The 13,545-nt window shown below is 35.3% G+C and overlaps 1 protein-coding gene across 1 annotated transcript in view; it reads right to left on the bottom strand.

The window, feature by feature from the left end:
* The window catches only part of LOC123563056 (integrator complex subunit 1-like), a 93,765-nt gene that overhangs the window by 49,418 nt on the left and 30,802 nt on the right, over positions 1-13,545 (bottom strand). The window contains exons 13-23 of the mRNA XM_053537689.1: positions 12,771-12,845; positions 12,004-12,161; positions 11,264-11,363; positions 10,024-10,115; positions 9,550-9,686; positions 8,816-8,940; positions 7,771-7,900; positions 6,901-7,074; positions 4,725-4,874; positions 4,361-4,525; positions 1,330-1,434 (exon numbers count right to left, since the gene is read on the bottom strand). Coding sequence (XP_053393664.1) covers positions 1,330-1,434; positions 4,361-4,525; positions 4,725-4,874; positions 6,901-7,074; positions 7,771-7,900; positions 8,816-8,940; positions 9,550-9,686; positions 10,024-10,115; positions 11,264-11,363; positions 12,004-12,161; positions 12,771-12,845 — 1,411 coding nt within the window. The remainder of the gene's footprint in view (positions 1-1,329; positions 1,435-4,360; positions 4,526-4,724; positions 4,875-6,900; positions 7,075-7,770; positions 7,901-8,815; positions 8,941-9,549; positions 9,687-10,023; positions 10,116-11,263; positions 11,364-12,003; positions 12,162-12,770; positions 12,846-13,545) is intronic.

Here is a 13,545-nt window from a genome sequence, read left to right as displayed (position 1 = left end):
TGTTTGATTTGGGATAAGTGTCGTTATTCAACAGTATTGCAGTTATGTAACAGCAGGCATTTAACCTATCCAGTGTTCTGGATTCTTTACCAAAATTAACATGTTGTCTGTAATTAACTGCCAACTTCTCCACATGAATCAGTAATTGAGAACAAATAATTTCATACACAATGTCTTTTATTAAACTTCACTGAGAACACAAGCCTTTCTTCGGTACTGAACTCGGCCCCGTGAGCCATAGATCTGCACTTTCCCTATTGAGCTAAGTGGGCAGGCGATTGATCACCCAAGCAGAATAGACAATACGAAGCAGAGTAAAGCTATCTGGTCTTGACCTCTAAGCATGACATTGACCTTAGATCTAATGATTCCGGATGTACACTCTGCATATTGTCTTAGTGACATTCAATCTGACTTAAGTACATCTCCTTTTATACTACGCCTAGGATCTGAAGACCAGCTATTGATAGCCTCGTTCTGACAACCCTTACGCTAGCCAATCAGAGCTTACCTTACAAGACCTTGCAAATCTATATTTAGCCTGGGTTTTTCATATTTACAATTCTTATTAAGTAAAGTGTCAGATGGCTGGTTAGCTCAGTCAATAGGGCACTTGCTCTGTAAGAGAGGGGTTCCAGGTTCGAGACCCGGTCTGACTGCACATTTTTCTTATTCTTTGACATTCAAACAAGTCGTCTGATTGGTTCAAATACAAATATGTTTGTGAAAATAAAAATAGCAATATTGGAAATCCAAAATATACAGAAGACGAATGTGAATGGGTCATTCTCTGATCTTCGTTTAGAAGATCAAGTAATTTATTCAGATTGGATGACATTAAACAACTGATGCTACTTTTATGAAGTTAAAAAATACGGAGCATAAACAAATTCAACATGTTTGATCACTGACATCCAGTGAGACTTAGACCTTGGACCTACTCACCTTGGTCGTATACACAGCACATTACTCTTGCCGAGGTAAGCAATTGATGTTAGTGTTATAAAAACACCCAAAGCTGTTTAGAAAATATGGAACAATGTTAAGCTTTTTGATGTTTGCATTGACCATGGACCCAGTAACCTGGTTTGTGTAAAATTCCAACGGATTACTGAGGAATGACCTTGCATCCAAAATTTTAACCAAAGTGAAACAGAATTCTAACTGGTCTCAAAAACTTAATAACAGAAAAAAAAATAGACCAAAAAACAACATTTCTGATTAACAGCAAACTAAGGCCAGTAATATAACAAAACTCTATTGCGAGATCTCATCAGAAAAATCATCAACTTAAACTATTGTTTTTCAGATAATATACAATAAACTTACAAGGGCTAACTCATCCAGTTCCTGAAGTGTGTGGTCTATGGTATGTCTGGACAGAAACATTATGTAAGCGCTGACCAGACTTGGATCTGCTTCTATCTGTATTGCCTGTATAATTCAACATGCCATTAAAACAGATTCATTTTTTTCTAAGTCACAGCAACACCATTCAAACTGTATGCTGACTTGCATAAACTTTCATGGTGAAGGAAGACAGTAGCATTTTAAACAGTCTTCCATCTATCCAAATGCTTCCACATATTTTAATGCTTACTATTCCTAAAATATAACACTTTCTCCAAAAGAATGCAGACAAAAAACAAGAGCTGTCTCCATAGGATGACACATGCCCCCGATGGCACTTTAAATGAATAGTTATGGCCGATGTTCGAGTTTAGGACCTTTGACCTATGGAGCTGGGTCTTGCGCGCGACACGTCGTCTTACTGTGTCACACATTTATGCGTAGTTATTTTAAAATCCATGCATGAATGACGAAGATATGGACCGGACACGCCCATCAATGCACTATCATGAAAAAAGACCTTTAACATCTAACTGTGACCTTGACCTTTGAGCTACGGACCTGGGTCTTGCGCATGACACGTCGTCTTACTGTGGTACACATTCATGCCAAGTTATTTGAAAATCCATCCATCGATGACAAAGATATGGACCGGACACGCCCATCAATGCACTATCCCTTAATGTCTAAGTGTGACCTTGACCTTTGAGATACGGACCTGGGTCTTGCGCGCGACACGTCGTCTTACTGTGGTACACATTCATGCCAAGTTATTTGAAAATCCATCCACCGATGACAAAGATATGGACCGGACACGCCCATCAATGCACTATCCCTTAATGTCTAAGTGTGACCTTGACCTTTGAGGTACGGACCTGGGTCTTGCGCGCGACACGTCGTCTTACTGTGGTACACATTCATGCCAAGTTATTTGAAAATCCATCCATCGATGACAAAGATATGGACCGGACACGCCCATCAATGCAATAACCTTTAATGTCTAAGTGTGACCTTGACCTTTGAGCTACGGACCTGGGTCTTGCACGTGACACGTCGTCTTACTGTGGTACACATTCATGCCAAGTTATTTGAAAATCCATCCATCGATGACAAAGATATGGACCGGACACGAAAAATGCGGACAGACCGACAGACTGACAGACCGACAGACAGACGGTTCAAAAACTATATGCCTCCCTTCGGGGGCATAATAATCTGACCATATTCAAATATTCTACTACACCAACAATTCTAACTTTAAGGCAACAGAAAATTAGTTTTTAGATTCTCATCCACACATGCCCCTATCTGAAACCCCCCGCCTCAGAATTTTTTATTTGTCCCAATCTGGATATCCAAAATTTTATGTCCGGATACTGGTACACCTGCATAAACATTACATAATTCTCGAGCTTAAAGAAAATGTCTAACATATTGTGGTGATGCAAAGATAATTTAACAGCATTTGACAGTATCTGATATTAAAATTTACAATGACATTACATCTTATTATAATAAATTAAGAGAAATAATCATAAAATATAGGCAATTAAAATGACTAGCAGATGTTCTGGCAAAGTACTTTCTATTTTAAAAACTTTTAGAAAAAGGTAAAACCAATGTATTTTCTTATCCTGATTTGATTGTCATTGATTTTTATTGATTAGAAATAAGTATCTAATGTCTGGATTTCAATATTTCAATTGTGTTTAACAGGAACATTTGCCTTCATGGGAAAGCCTGACATGCCATTTACATGTGAAAAGTATTCTGAACTAACTGGCTATTTGTTTCATAGAGCTGGAAATAGGATACAAATATGTTATATATGTAAGTTCATTTTATTAAAACACATCTGAATTTTTTCAGGTGTAAAACTACTAGATTTCTATACTTCAAGCTCGAAAGTCAATAGCATCATCATCGGTTCGATGGGTATATAGCTTTTAGCACATGCTCTGCAGGACTGAAAGACTGATTGTTTTCTTTACAGGTTGTCATTGTACTTAGGCAGAACTAAATATTTTGAATTTGTAAATACACTGAACAGACAAATATTGGCTGGCCATTTTCGTAGATTTGCTTATTTGTACAGGATACAATCAACCATCAGACAAAATGATTTACTATCACATTATAAATCAGATAAAAGTTTATGACATGAAATTATTTTTTTTCATATGTTTGTTATTTTTTAAAAAATGGGTTTTACATATAAAAGATTTCAAAGACACAGCAACACACACAAGAATATCAATACAGTGATATTTTAAATATTATTTATCAAATTGACCTCCAGACTACCATATTTTCAAATTAAAAAAATAAATAAAAAGTGCCCACCTGCCCCATTTTTTTCTCAAAGTTCGGATGAGAATCTAAACATTTATTTTCTCTGGCCTAAATACAGCAAACTTTAATCCTGCAAAAATATCTTATTTTACAATTTACTGGTGGAGTATGTTATAACAAGACCACTGCCTACAGATGCCATTGCTCATCTGCAAGAGCTGGACAATACATAAGGAAAGAGTTATAAGTTCAGATTTTCTAAGTAAAAAAGGGCCACAATTCTGATAAAATGCAGGCTGAGTTATGGTTCTTAAACTACCTAGTCCCCTAATGATGATTAACAAGTGTGCAAAATTTCAGAGCTGTAGCAGTTATAGTTTTTAAGAAAAGATGATATAAACAAAAAATTTAACCAAGAAACTAAAATTTTCTACTAAGTACAAAAAGGGCCATAAACTGCAAATAAGAGTTAATGTTCTTGGCCTACATAGTCCCCTAATGATGATAAACAAGTGTGCACTGTTTCAAAGCTGTAGCTCTTACATTGCTTGAGAAAAGTTGACCATCAAGTGATGACAATACCTTGTAGATCTTTTTCAAAAATTGGACGAACTAAAAAGCAGATTTGTTGATAAGTTGTCACAGAAAACATTTGAGTTGCTGAAGAACTGAACTCTAATATCATTATTCAATGAGACAAACTATAACAATATTTTACCTGTCTCAGGGCAGAACAAGTTTTGCCTTTCACTTGTGGAAACATTGGCAGAGCAGGAAAGTTTACAAGCAGCCAGTTATGTTGATGCTGTACATCTGTCTCCATGGAAACAGGACCTTCTTCAGTGGGACTCAACTGGGACCTTGAGATGATCATAGACATTCCCTGTAACAAAGTAATATGATAAACAGTGAAATATGGCTTGCTAGAGCATCAAGGAATTAAGCACCTTCACTCATTCAAGTAAGATTGTGGTCCATACCCATTTTCCTGTCGCAATATTTGGATTACTCAAAACCTGAGATAACTAGAACATTGATATCAGTGTAATAATGTAAACAAATGCTGTTTGATCATAAAGTACCTTTGTAGCAAGTGCCCTATTAGCAGCTTGTGTAGATGCCAACCTCTTCAAGAAATAATCCATGACTTCATGTGTAGTACTGCTATCAGCATTACTGTCATGTACAAGTGTCTGTAGACGTGACAATAACTGCTGCTGTTTCTTCATTTTCTGTACAATACAAAAAAAAATGTTATGATTTCATTCTAGCTAAAACACAGACAAATCTAAGTATAATTTTTTTCAAAAATCTCCCTAGAAGATGAATAACAAAGCTTGCAATCATATTGTACCTGCAGGTGCAGATTAATGTGAAATTTCCTATACATTGTGATTAGCAGTTGATAATCTTTTAGTGTGTCTCAAAATCGTACATATATGATACTACAGAGTTAAGCTTTTACACTGGAATATATAGTAACTGTTAAAAATATTATGTATTTCAATACACATCTAATGTTTTGAGATTTTAAACATGAATACTTTATAAAAACTCGGACAAACATAATTATTTATCTGGTATACAATCAAAATCATAAAATTACTTGTATTAACTCTAATGTTTAGCTTTTATTTATCATTTTGTAGATTTTACACAGAATTTGAAATCTTTTATACATCAAATATTTATTTAATATATATTACAGTCAAACGTACAAAAGGTTACCATGATTTCTAGTTAAATGCAAGACTGAATAAGAATCCAACCTAATCAAATATAATCTATTAACAAGAGGGCCATGATGGCCCTATATCGCTCACCTGTTATCATTGCACTTGAGGACAAGAAGGTCCTCAGAAAAAATATCTAAGTCCAAAGAACAGGAACAACAAAGGGAAGAAATTTAACCAAGAAGAAAAAAAAATTCTTACAAGGTACAGATATGTCAAAATACACCTAAAAATTGGAGGTACCATCCATGTTGTACCACAGAAAAGTGGTCTCAGTTTTTCCCTATGGCCAATAATAAAAAAAGTTACTAAAAATAAGCTATTTATAGTAACGTAAAAGGGAAGTAATTAAAAAAAAAATTATTGTAAGTGAACAAAAGAAGGATCTGCCAAATAAATCTGTTGACATAAATGAAATTTCAGATCAGTATCTTCATTAGTTATGGAGATATACCCATTCTAATTTGAAATAAAGGGAGGTAATCTGACATAAAATCAGTCCATAGTTATCTACCCTAATTGGCTCAGTCCAATTAATGATAATAATGAAATTTCAAACAAGTCCTATAAGTACTTACTGATATACATCCATTTTGATTACAATCAGGGGAGGTAATCAGATATAAAATAACTCTGGAACCTATGACTGGATCTGATTTGTCATGGAATCCAAGATTTATTGTTGTTGAAGATATTTTGGAAGTTTGTATCAAATAAAACATTAAATGAAGTATCTATATGGCTGCAAAAGCCAAAATAGCCAATTTTGGACCTTTAAGGGGCCATAACTCTGGAACCCATACTGGAATCTGGCCAGTTCAAGAAAGGAACCAAGATCTTGTGGTAATACAAGTTGTGTGCAAGTTTGGTTAAAATCAAATCATAAATGAAGCTGCTATTGTGCAGACAAGGTCAAAATAGCTAATTTTGGCCCTTGCAGGGGCCATAACTCTGGAACCCATTAAGGGATCTGGCCGGTTTAAAAAAGGAAACGAGATCTTATGGTGACACAAGTTTTGTGCAAGTTTGATTAAATTCAAATCATAAATGAAGCTGCTATTGTGCAGAAAAGGTCAAATTAGCTAATTCTGGCCCTTTCAGGGGCCATAACTCTGGAACCCATACTGGAATCTGGCCAGTTCAAGAATGGAACCAAGATCTTATGGTGATACAAGTTGTATGCAAGTTTGGTAAAAATCAAGTTATAAATAAAGCTGCTATTGTGCAGACAAGGTCAAAATAGCTAATTTTGGCCCTTTCAGGGGCCATAACTCTGGAACCCATAATGGGATCTGGCCAGTTCAAGAAAGGAACTGAGATCTTATGGTGATACAAGTTGTGTGCAAGTTTGGTTAAAATAAAATCATAAATGAAACCACTATCGTGCAGACAAGAAATTGTTGACGCACGGACGGACTGACGACGGACAAAGGGTGATCACAAAAGCTCACTTTGTCACTATGTGACAGGTGAGCTAAAAATAAAACATCGCCAAAATTAGTAAATCAATTAGTAAAATGTATACTTGTTTTTTCTTGTGTTTTTCAAACTTGATAGATTCATCATCCTGTCCATCTTTCACCACATCCTGTGTCTCATGCAGTAGAAACTCACACAGACATTGCACGGGTAATACATCTAGTGACCCTTCTGATGACTCCACAAGCTCCGCTAGCCATGGCATTGACTGGCTGGTGCCCTGTAAAATGTCAGAAAATTGTAGTAGAAATATATACAAAGGAACAGTCTTTTAATAAATCAGCTTGAAAAGAAGAAACATAATCTAATCAGCCAAAAACTTTTTATAAAATTGTTTTTCGTTTGTTTTGTTAAGTTTTAATACAATTTATATGACGATCAAATAAAATGCCGACTCAGTTTAATTTAGTCTGTTCATTATGAAACTAACACAGTTATGGTCCCATGGCATAATTCAAACAGTTACTGTGATGGTAGAAGATGACCAAAGGTGCCTTTAAAGGCATTATTTCAGACATTAGCAAGCACACTGACAGCTTCCTCATTCTAACAGTTTTTAATTCTACTCTTGGTTCATGGAGTGTAAGAGTATCAAAGTCAATTTTCAGACAATGGAATATGAAAAAAATTTTAATACATCATAATTGCAAGGGACATACAATGAACAATCCACTCACTTAACCTTTAGCCTGCTGGCGGAAAGTGAGACTGATCACAGTTTGCACTGTTCCCTATTCAAGTCAGTAAATTTTCAGTGAACACCAGATTGAATAATAAGTGGTACTGCCTAAATTGAATGATAGACCAGTCCAATTTAGAAACTTATCAAGGTGAAGGTTAATCATAGTGTTTCTAGGCATACCTCTGCCTATTTTACAAAACAGATTGGTAAGTTTTTTTTTTTTTTTATAATTACCTGTCTCTGAATAATATCGAGCAGAAAATCTGGGCTTCGACTCCTACACAACATCTGTCCTATCCTCAGTGAGTCATTTATACTTCTTAGCTGGTCCATTATCTGTTGTGGGGGTTTGCGGGCTGGTCCACTGAAAAAAAAAACCAATCAAAGGTACATTATATTACTGTACCCACAGAATTGCAGGAAAACTTAAATTAATCCTCGCATAAATATTCACCATTAGTATAATTCTAATTCAAGCAGGATACCATTTTTACAATTTTGCGAATATTAAACCTTGCGGACATACTCAAAATTTCCAGTTCGTGAAATTTTTACCCTGCAAAAATATGTGCGTTTACAGTACCATCTGATTAAAACAATAGGAGAGTGTGAGTGGGGTTATGGTATTGCTGTTAAGGTAGTGTGTTAGGCATGTGGTCTGACAACCTACAGATTGAAGCACATGAGCAGTGGTATATGACAGCAGGCAACTGTCTTATGAAGTTTGACAGAAATAGGTCCAAACCTTCTCGAAAACTGATTGGAAAATTCTCATTCTGAAGGTCACCTAATGATAACCAAAATAATCAAGTAATCTACTGAACACAAGCAATATGCTGTGTGACCTCCACACTTTCTATCTAGGTATAATTACAGATAATTGTGTGTGCCATACCACATTATGGTGATCAAAATTTAAGTTTCGTAGCTCTAGGTCAAAATTGTCACAAGTTATGAAGCAGAAATTGCCATATCTATAGTACCCTATATATTAACACTAGAAACTACTAAGGGCCATAACTCTGATGTTACTAGGGCAATCTGACTGAAACTTGACAGCCATATTTCCCTACAGTAGTGAACATGTAATATGAAGTTTTACTTTTAATATTCCAAACCATTTCCTAAATATAGCTATGGACAGACAGACGGACAGGTGGATAGAAGGAAGGATAGATGGACGTGAAAACTATATCCCTCCGCCTTCAGCAGGGAATAAAAATTCAATAAAGTTAACCAGATGTCAATTGAACATGACAACCCAAATATAAGAACTTACTTTGGCTCCATTGTAGTGAGCTGTGCAATTAGAAGGCTGTTGGCCTCAGTAATTGTAACCTTGGTGGTAGAGGCAGCAAGATAACCTTCAAACTCAAGAATTTCTTGTTTCTCTTTCTGAGCTACCTGTTTATAAATAAGAAATTATACACATTATATGTATATTTGCATATTATGTCAACTTTGTTTTGATTCCTGGCTCCAGCTATAAAGGTAACTCCTGACAAAACTATAAATACAAACACAAATCTACCTTTACAAAACTATTTGTGGAGAAAGGCACATTCTTCATTGTTCAGCATGAAGGACCCTTCTTTGCTTTAATGTTAATAATTTACCATAAAAATAAACCAACTTTAGGAGTTGCGCATATTTTGTTTAGCTTCCTCAGACATAAGTTTTCAAACCTTATGCTAACCCTTTTTCAAACACTTAACTTAATATACAGGGGGAAAATCATGATGTTGGCAGTTAAACCAGTTAAATATTTGCCAGAGACCATGTATGTGCAGAGACCACTGGCATTAAATGACCCCTTACTTTAATTCTATTTCTTATTCCAATGTTTCTGTGTATTTAAAGCTGCTAACAAAAACCACTAGTTTTGTTTCCAATTCAAACATTTTTAGTATATCTGAACCTGTGTATAAAGTCCACTTGCAAATAAAAAAAATCTGGCTCTCTAAAAGAGTGGTTTCTATAAACAGATTTGACTGTATATAGAAACAGACATACTTGTATTTCTTTACTCCTGATTTCTTCAATTACTGAATCATCTACTGCAGTAGTGGGTGGGGGAAACTTGTAGTTGTTTGTCATTACCATCTCTATCATACACTTCAATGTCGGATAGTTCTCCCATGCTGCTAATCCTATACAATATTAAATGTAAAATATATGGCAATTTTCATCAGTCTCCCACTATTTTTATAATTGTAAAATTACCAACCAAACTTGAGATCAAAGTCCTTCTTTCTGGAAATTCTCCTTTAATACAGTAGAATCAATACAACCAAAATCAAATTTCCATTTATTTTTAGCTGTTCCTGTTTGAAATTCAAGTTCCCATTATTATAGTGAAAACAGTGTTAGAATCGAAATCCTAACTCCAAACAATGATTTAATTCACTGACAAATCACTATTTGGGATATATAACACACTGTGTATCATATCAAAGATGAACTGTATACAAGGAAGCAGTGACATACCAAATGAAGTTGGATTATATGCCGAGATAATCAGCAGAATGGTCCAGGCTTTCCAGTACAGGTTAGATATAGCCAGCTGAGGTGGTGTGTACCTGAAAAAATTCATTATACAAGTATTTACATTAAATCTTACATCTGCAGACATGCATCACGCTACCAAAATTATCAAACATTGAAGGACTCCCTAGATAAATGATAATTACAATTTTACTGCAAGACTAGTACAGTAGAGAACAAGTATACACATTTTATGGAGTAAAAAAGTATACATATTTTGAGGACTACACAAGTGTATATATACTTTACAGACTATACAAATGTACACATTTTATGGACTACACAAGCATACAATTTAAATTGACAACACAAGTGTACATATCTTATGGACTACACAGGTGTAAATATATTACACATTACAAAAGTGTATATATCTTATGGACAACAGAAGTGTATACATTATATTTTATGGACTAAACATTTGTGTATACATTATTCGTTTTTGTTGAGTTTAACATCACACAGACACAGTTACAGATGATATGGCGACTATCCAGCTTTGATGGTGGATGAAGACCCAAGATGACCCTCCAAGGAATATTTTATCACAGCCACACACCGAGGTAGAACTACCTATCTTCCATAAGCCAGCTGGACGGTTTCCTCACATGAAAAATTCTACACCCCAAACAAAACTGTAACCCAAATTGGTGAGGTGCAAGTAATCTTAAAGTCAGTGACCTTAACCATTGAGGTATGGTCCCTCTACATAAATTACAGTTACAATTTCACTGCATGACTAGTGTAGTAGAAAACAGGTCTACACATTCTATGGACTACAGAAGTGTACATATTTCAAATACTACAAAAGTGTACATTTAAGGATAACACAGTCAAGTGTTCACATTTTATGGACAATGGAAGTGTACATATCTATGGACTACAGAACTGTATGTACTTTTTGGCTACAAAGTGTACATATTTTATGGATTACTTGTTTATATTTCTTGGACTACAAAAGTGTACATATTTTATGAACTACACAACAGTGTCAGTAAATAAATACTTCCCATTCTCACCATATCACTCCTAGATCTTATTTACCACATTTCATTCTTATTCAGGGGAACTATTAAAATATGTTATTCATAAAATGGACTTGTATTATTATATTAAGCATCACTAATCAACTATTTCAGATCTACCGACGAGTTCTTCATATCCCTTTAAAGTAAATTCTTACCCAGCTGGAAGGGCGATGTTTTCTGGATGTCTGTATGTACATAGATTCAGTAAGGCATCAAACAACTCTAATCTCTCCACATGCAGAACTTGTCGTCCACCTGTAGTAACAACCTCACACATTATCCTATTTCATAAGCAATATAAATCAGGCAAATAATATGCTTGACAGCAAAATTATATGAATTAGTAGAAAAGACTGCTACTGGAAAGACATATAGCAATCATTTTATACTCTAAAGCTTTGTTTTCAATTATTAAGCTAAAATTATGTACAGTCAAACTTTTTTCAAACTACCACTTAGCTCTCAAATTTCATTTTCCATTTGAACTGTAAATTAACCTAAAAATGTCATCTATAAACAAGTTTTTTTGTTTGTTTTGTTGAGTTTTAAGTCACACCCAGCAGCATTAAGGATGAAGGCAGATGTCAGGTGTCTCCAGGTTTTATTTTCAGCAAGGACAGACACTAGGGCAATACCATCAGCCTTCCAAAAGCCAGCTTGACTGCTTGTGCACAAGACATGAAAGAATTTTACAGCACTTGCAGTGTTTTCTAACACATAGCAAAGAGGGGCAAGTGTTAGGAAGCCTACAACTTGAACTGTTTGTTCAAAAAGAACCTTTCTGACCACAATTTTACACTCCCAAAATGGTCTTTATACACCTGTCTGACTGTGTAATAAACTTAACTCAACTCATGCAGTCTATATATAGGAATGTATTATAAACTACACTCACCTTGTACATTCAGATTTGCCGCTCGTCTGACAAGGATGTCCACAAATTCCACAGCATCTTGTGGACTGAGAGATAATTCTCGAGACAGGCCTATCACCAACACACGCATTAATGTGTCCTGTAGTACAGGACACTCCGTAGCTAGCCGAATCATGGCGCTAAAATTACAAGATGGTCATTATATTGCCAAGTGAATCAGTGTAAAACTATTGCATTGCCAAATGAACCACAATAAAATCTTTGTACTGTCAAATTAACCATGAACCTAAATATATAGTCATGAAAATATTATGCAACACTCATTGGCAATTACACAAAAAAAAAAGTTTTGTTAAATCCTTCTCCTCATATTTCTGTTAAATAAGAGAAAGTTGTAAAATTCTTGCTTAAAACTTAACATGTAAAGGCGTGAAATATAGAGACATACATTTACAGTCGCTTTTTAATTGAAATATTCTGAAAAGACATCCTTAGCTTACACAATCTCACTTTGCTACAAGTCGGGTGATTTGAAAACATATCTAGTTCACAACTCAAACCTAACAGAGAGCAAAAATATGTTTAAAAGGAAGTACCAGACAAAATCAGTGAGACATTTCTTTCAACAATATAAGACCTAAAAAACAATTGGCCAATATGAAAACTGTGAACAGAAACTACAAACGAGATACTCCTTCTGAAAACACACAACCATTAAGAACTGTTTTAATAAAAAGGATTTGTATTCTAGACTAGTCTCTAACAAATGTATAATCAAAAGATGATACCTTCTATCTGCCTCTGCTGGCCAGTTATCCTTGGCGTACTGTTCACCACTCTCCATGAATAACACCTTTCTCATACTGGAATTTAAACACAATGTTTAATCAACATGTATTGAAAAAAGCTTGAGATCAGCTGTAACAATTTAAAGTGTATAACGTGTAAGAAGGCAATTAAATCATTCTGTCTTTTATAATCATTTAAACTAATGGTAAGCTTAAAGATGAGAAAAGAAAGGCAGGCACCCAAGTAGAACCACTGAACTTTCGTAAGCCAGCCTAATAGCTTCCTCACACAGAATTCTACACCCAAGTGAGATTTCAAACTCACTGGGGTAAGGGACAAGATACTAAATGTCAGCAATGTTAGCCACTTGACCATGAAGACCCTTAATTTGCTTTAAAGTCATTCGTCCTCCACTCCTTCTTCTAGTATGGAAGTAGCCAAAACATGGAAGTACTGGTACAAAGTCAAAGATCACTATTTGAGCCGCGCCATGAGAAAACCAACATAGTGGGTTTGCGACCAGCATGGATCCAGACCAGCCTGCGCATCCACGCAGTCTGGTCAGGATCCATGCTGTTCGCTAACAGTTTTTCCAATTCCAATAAGCTTTAAAAGCGAACAGCATGGATCCTGAACAGACTGCACGGATGTGCAGGCTGGTCTGGATCCATGCTGGTCGCAAACCCACTATGTTGGTTTTCTCATGGCACGACTCATTTCAAGTTTAATATAGCCCGAAACAGCATACAAATCAAATACAAGTTTTTCAGTGAA

Source organism: Mercenaria mercenaria, chromosome 2 (assembly GCF_021730395.1).
Source record: "Mercenaria mercenaria strain notata chromosome 2, MADL_Memer_1, whole genome shotgun sequence".
NCBI classification, from domain to species: domain Eukaryota; kingdom Metazoa; phylum Mollusca; class Bivalvia; order Venerida; family Veneridae; genus Mercenaria; species Mercenaria mercenaria.
Note: the sequence above shows the minus strand (reverse complement) of the source record. Positions and strands in the feature narration are given on the sequence as shown.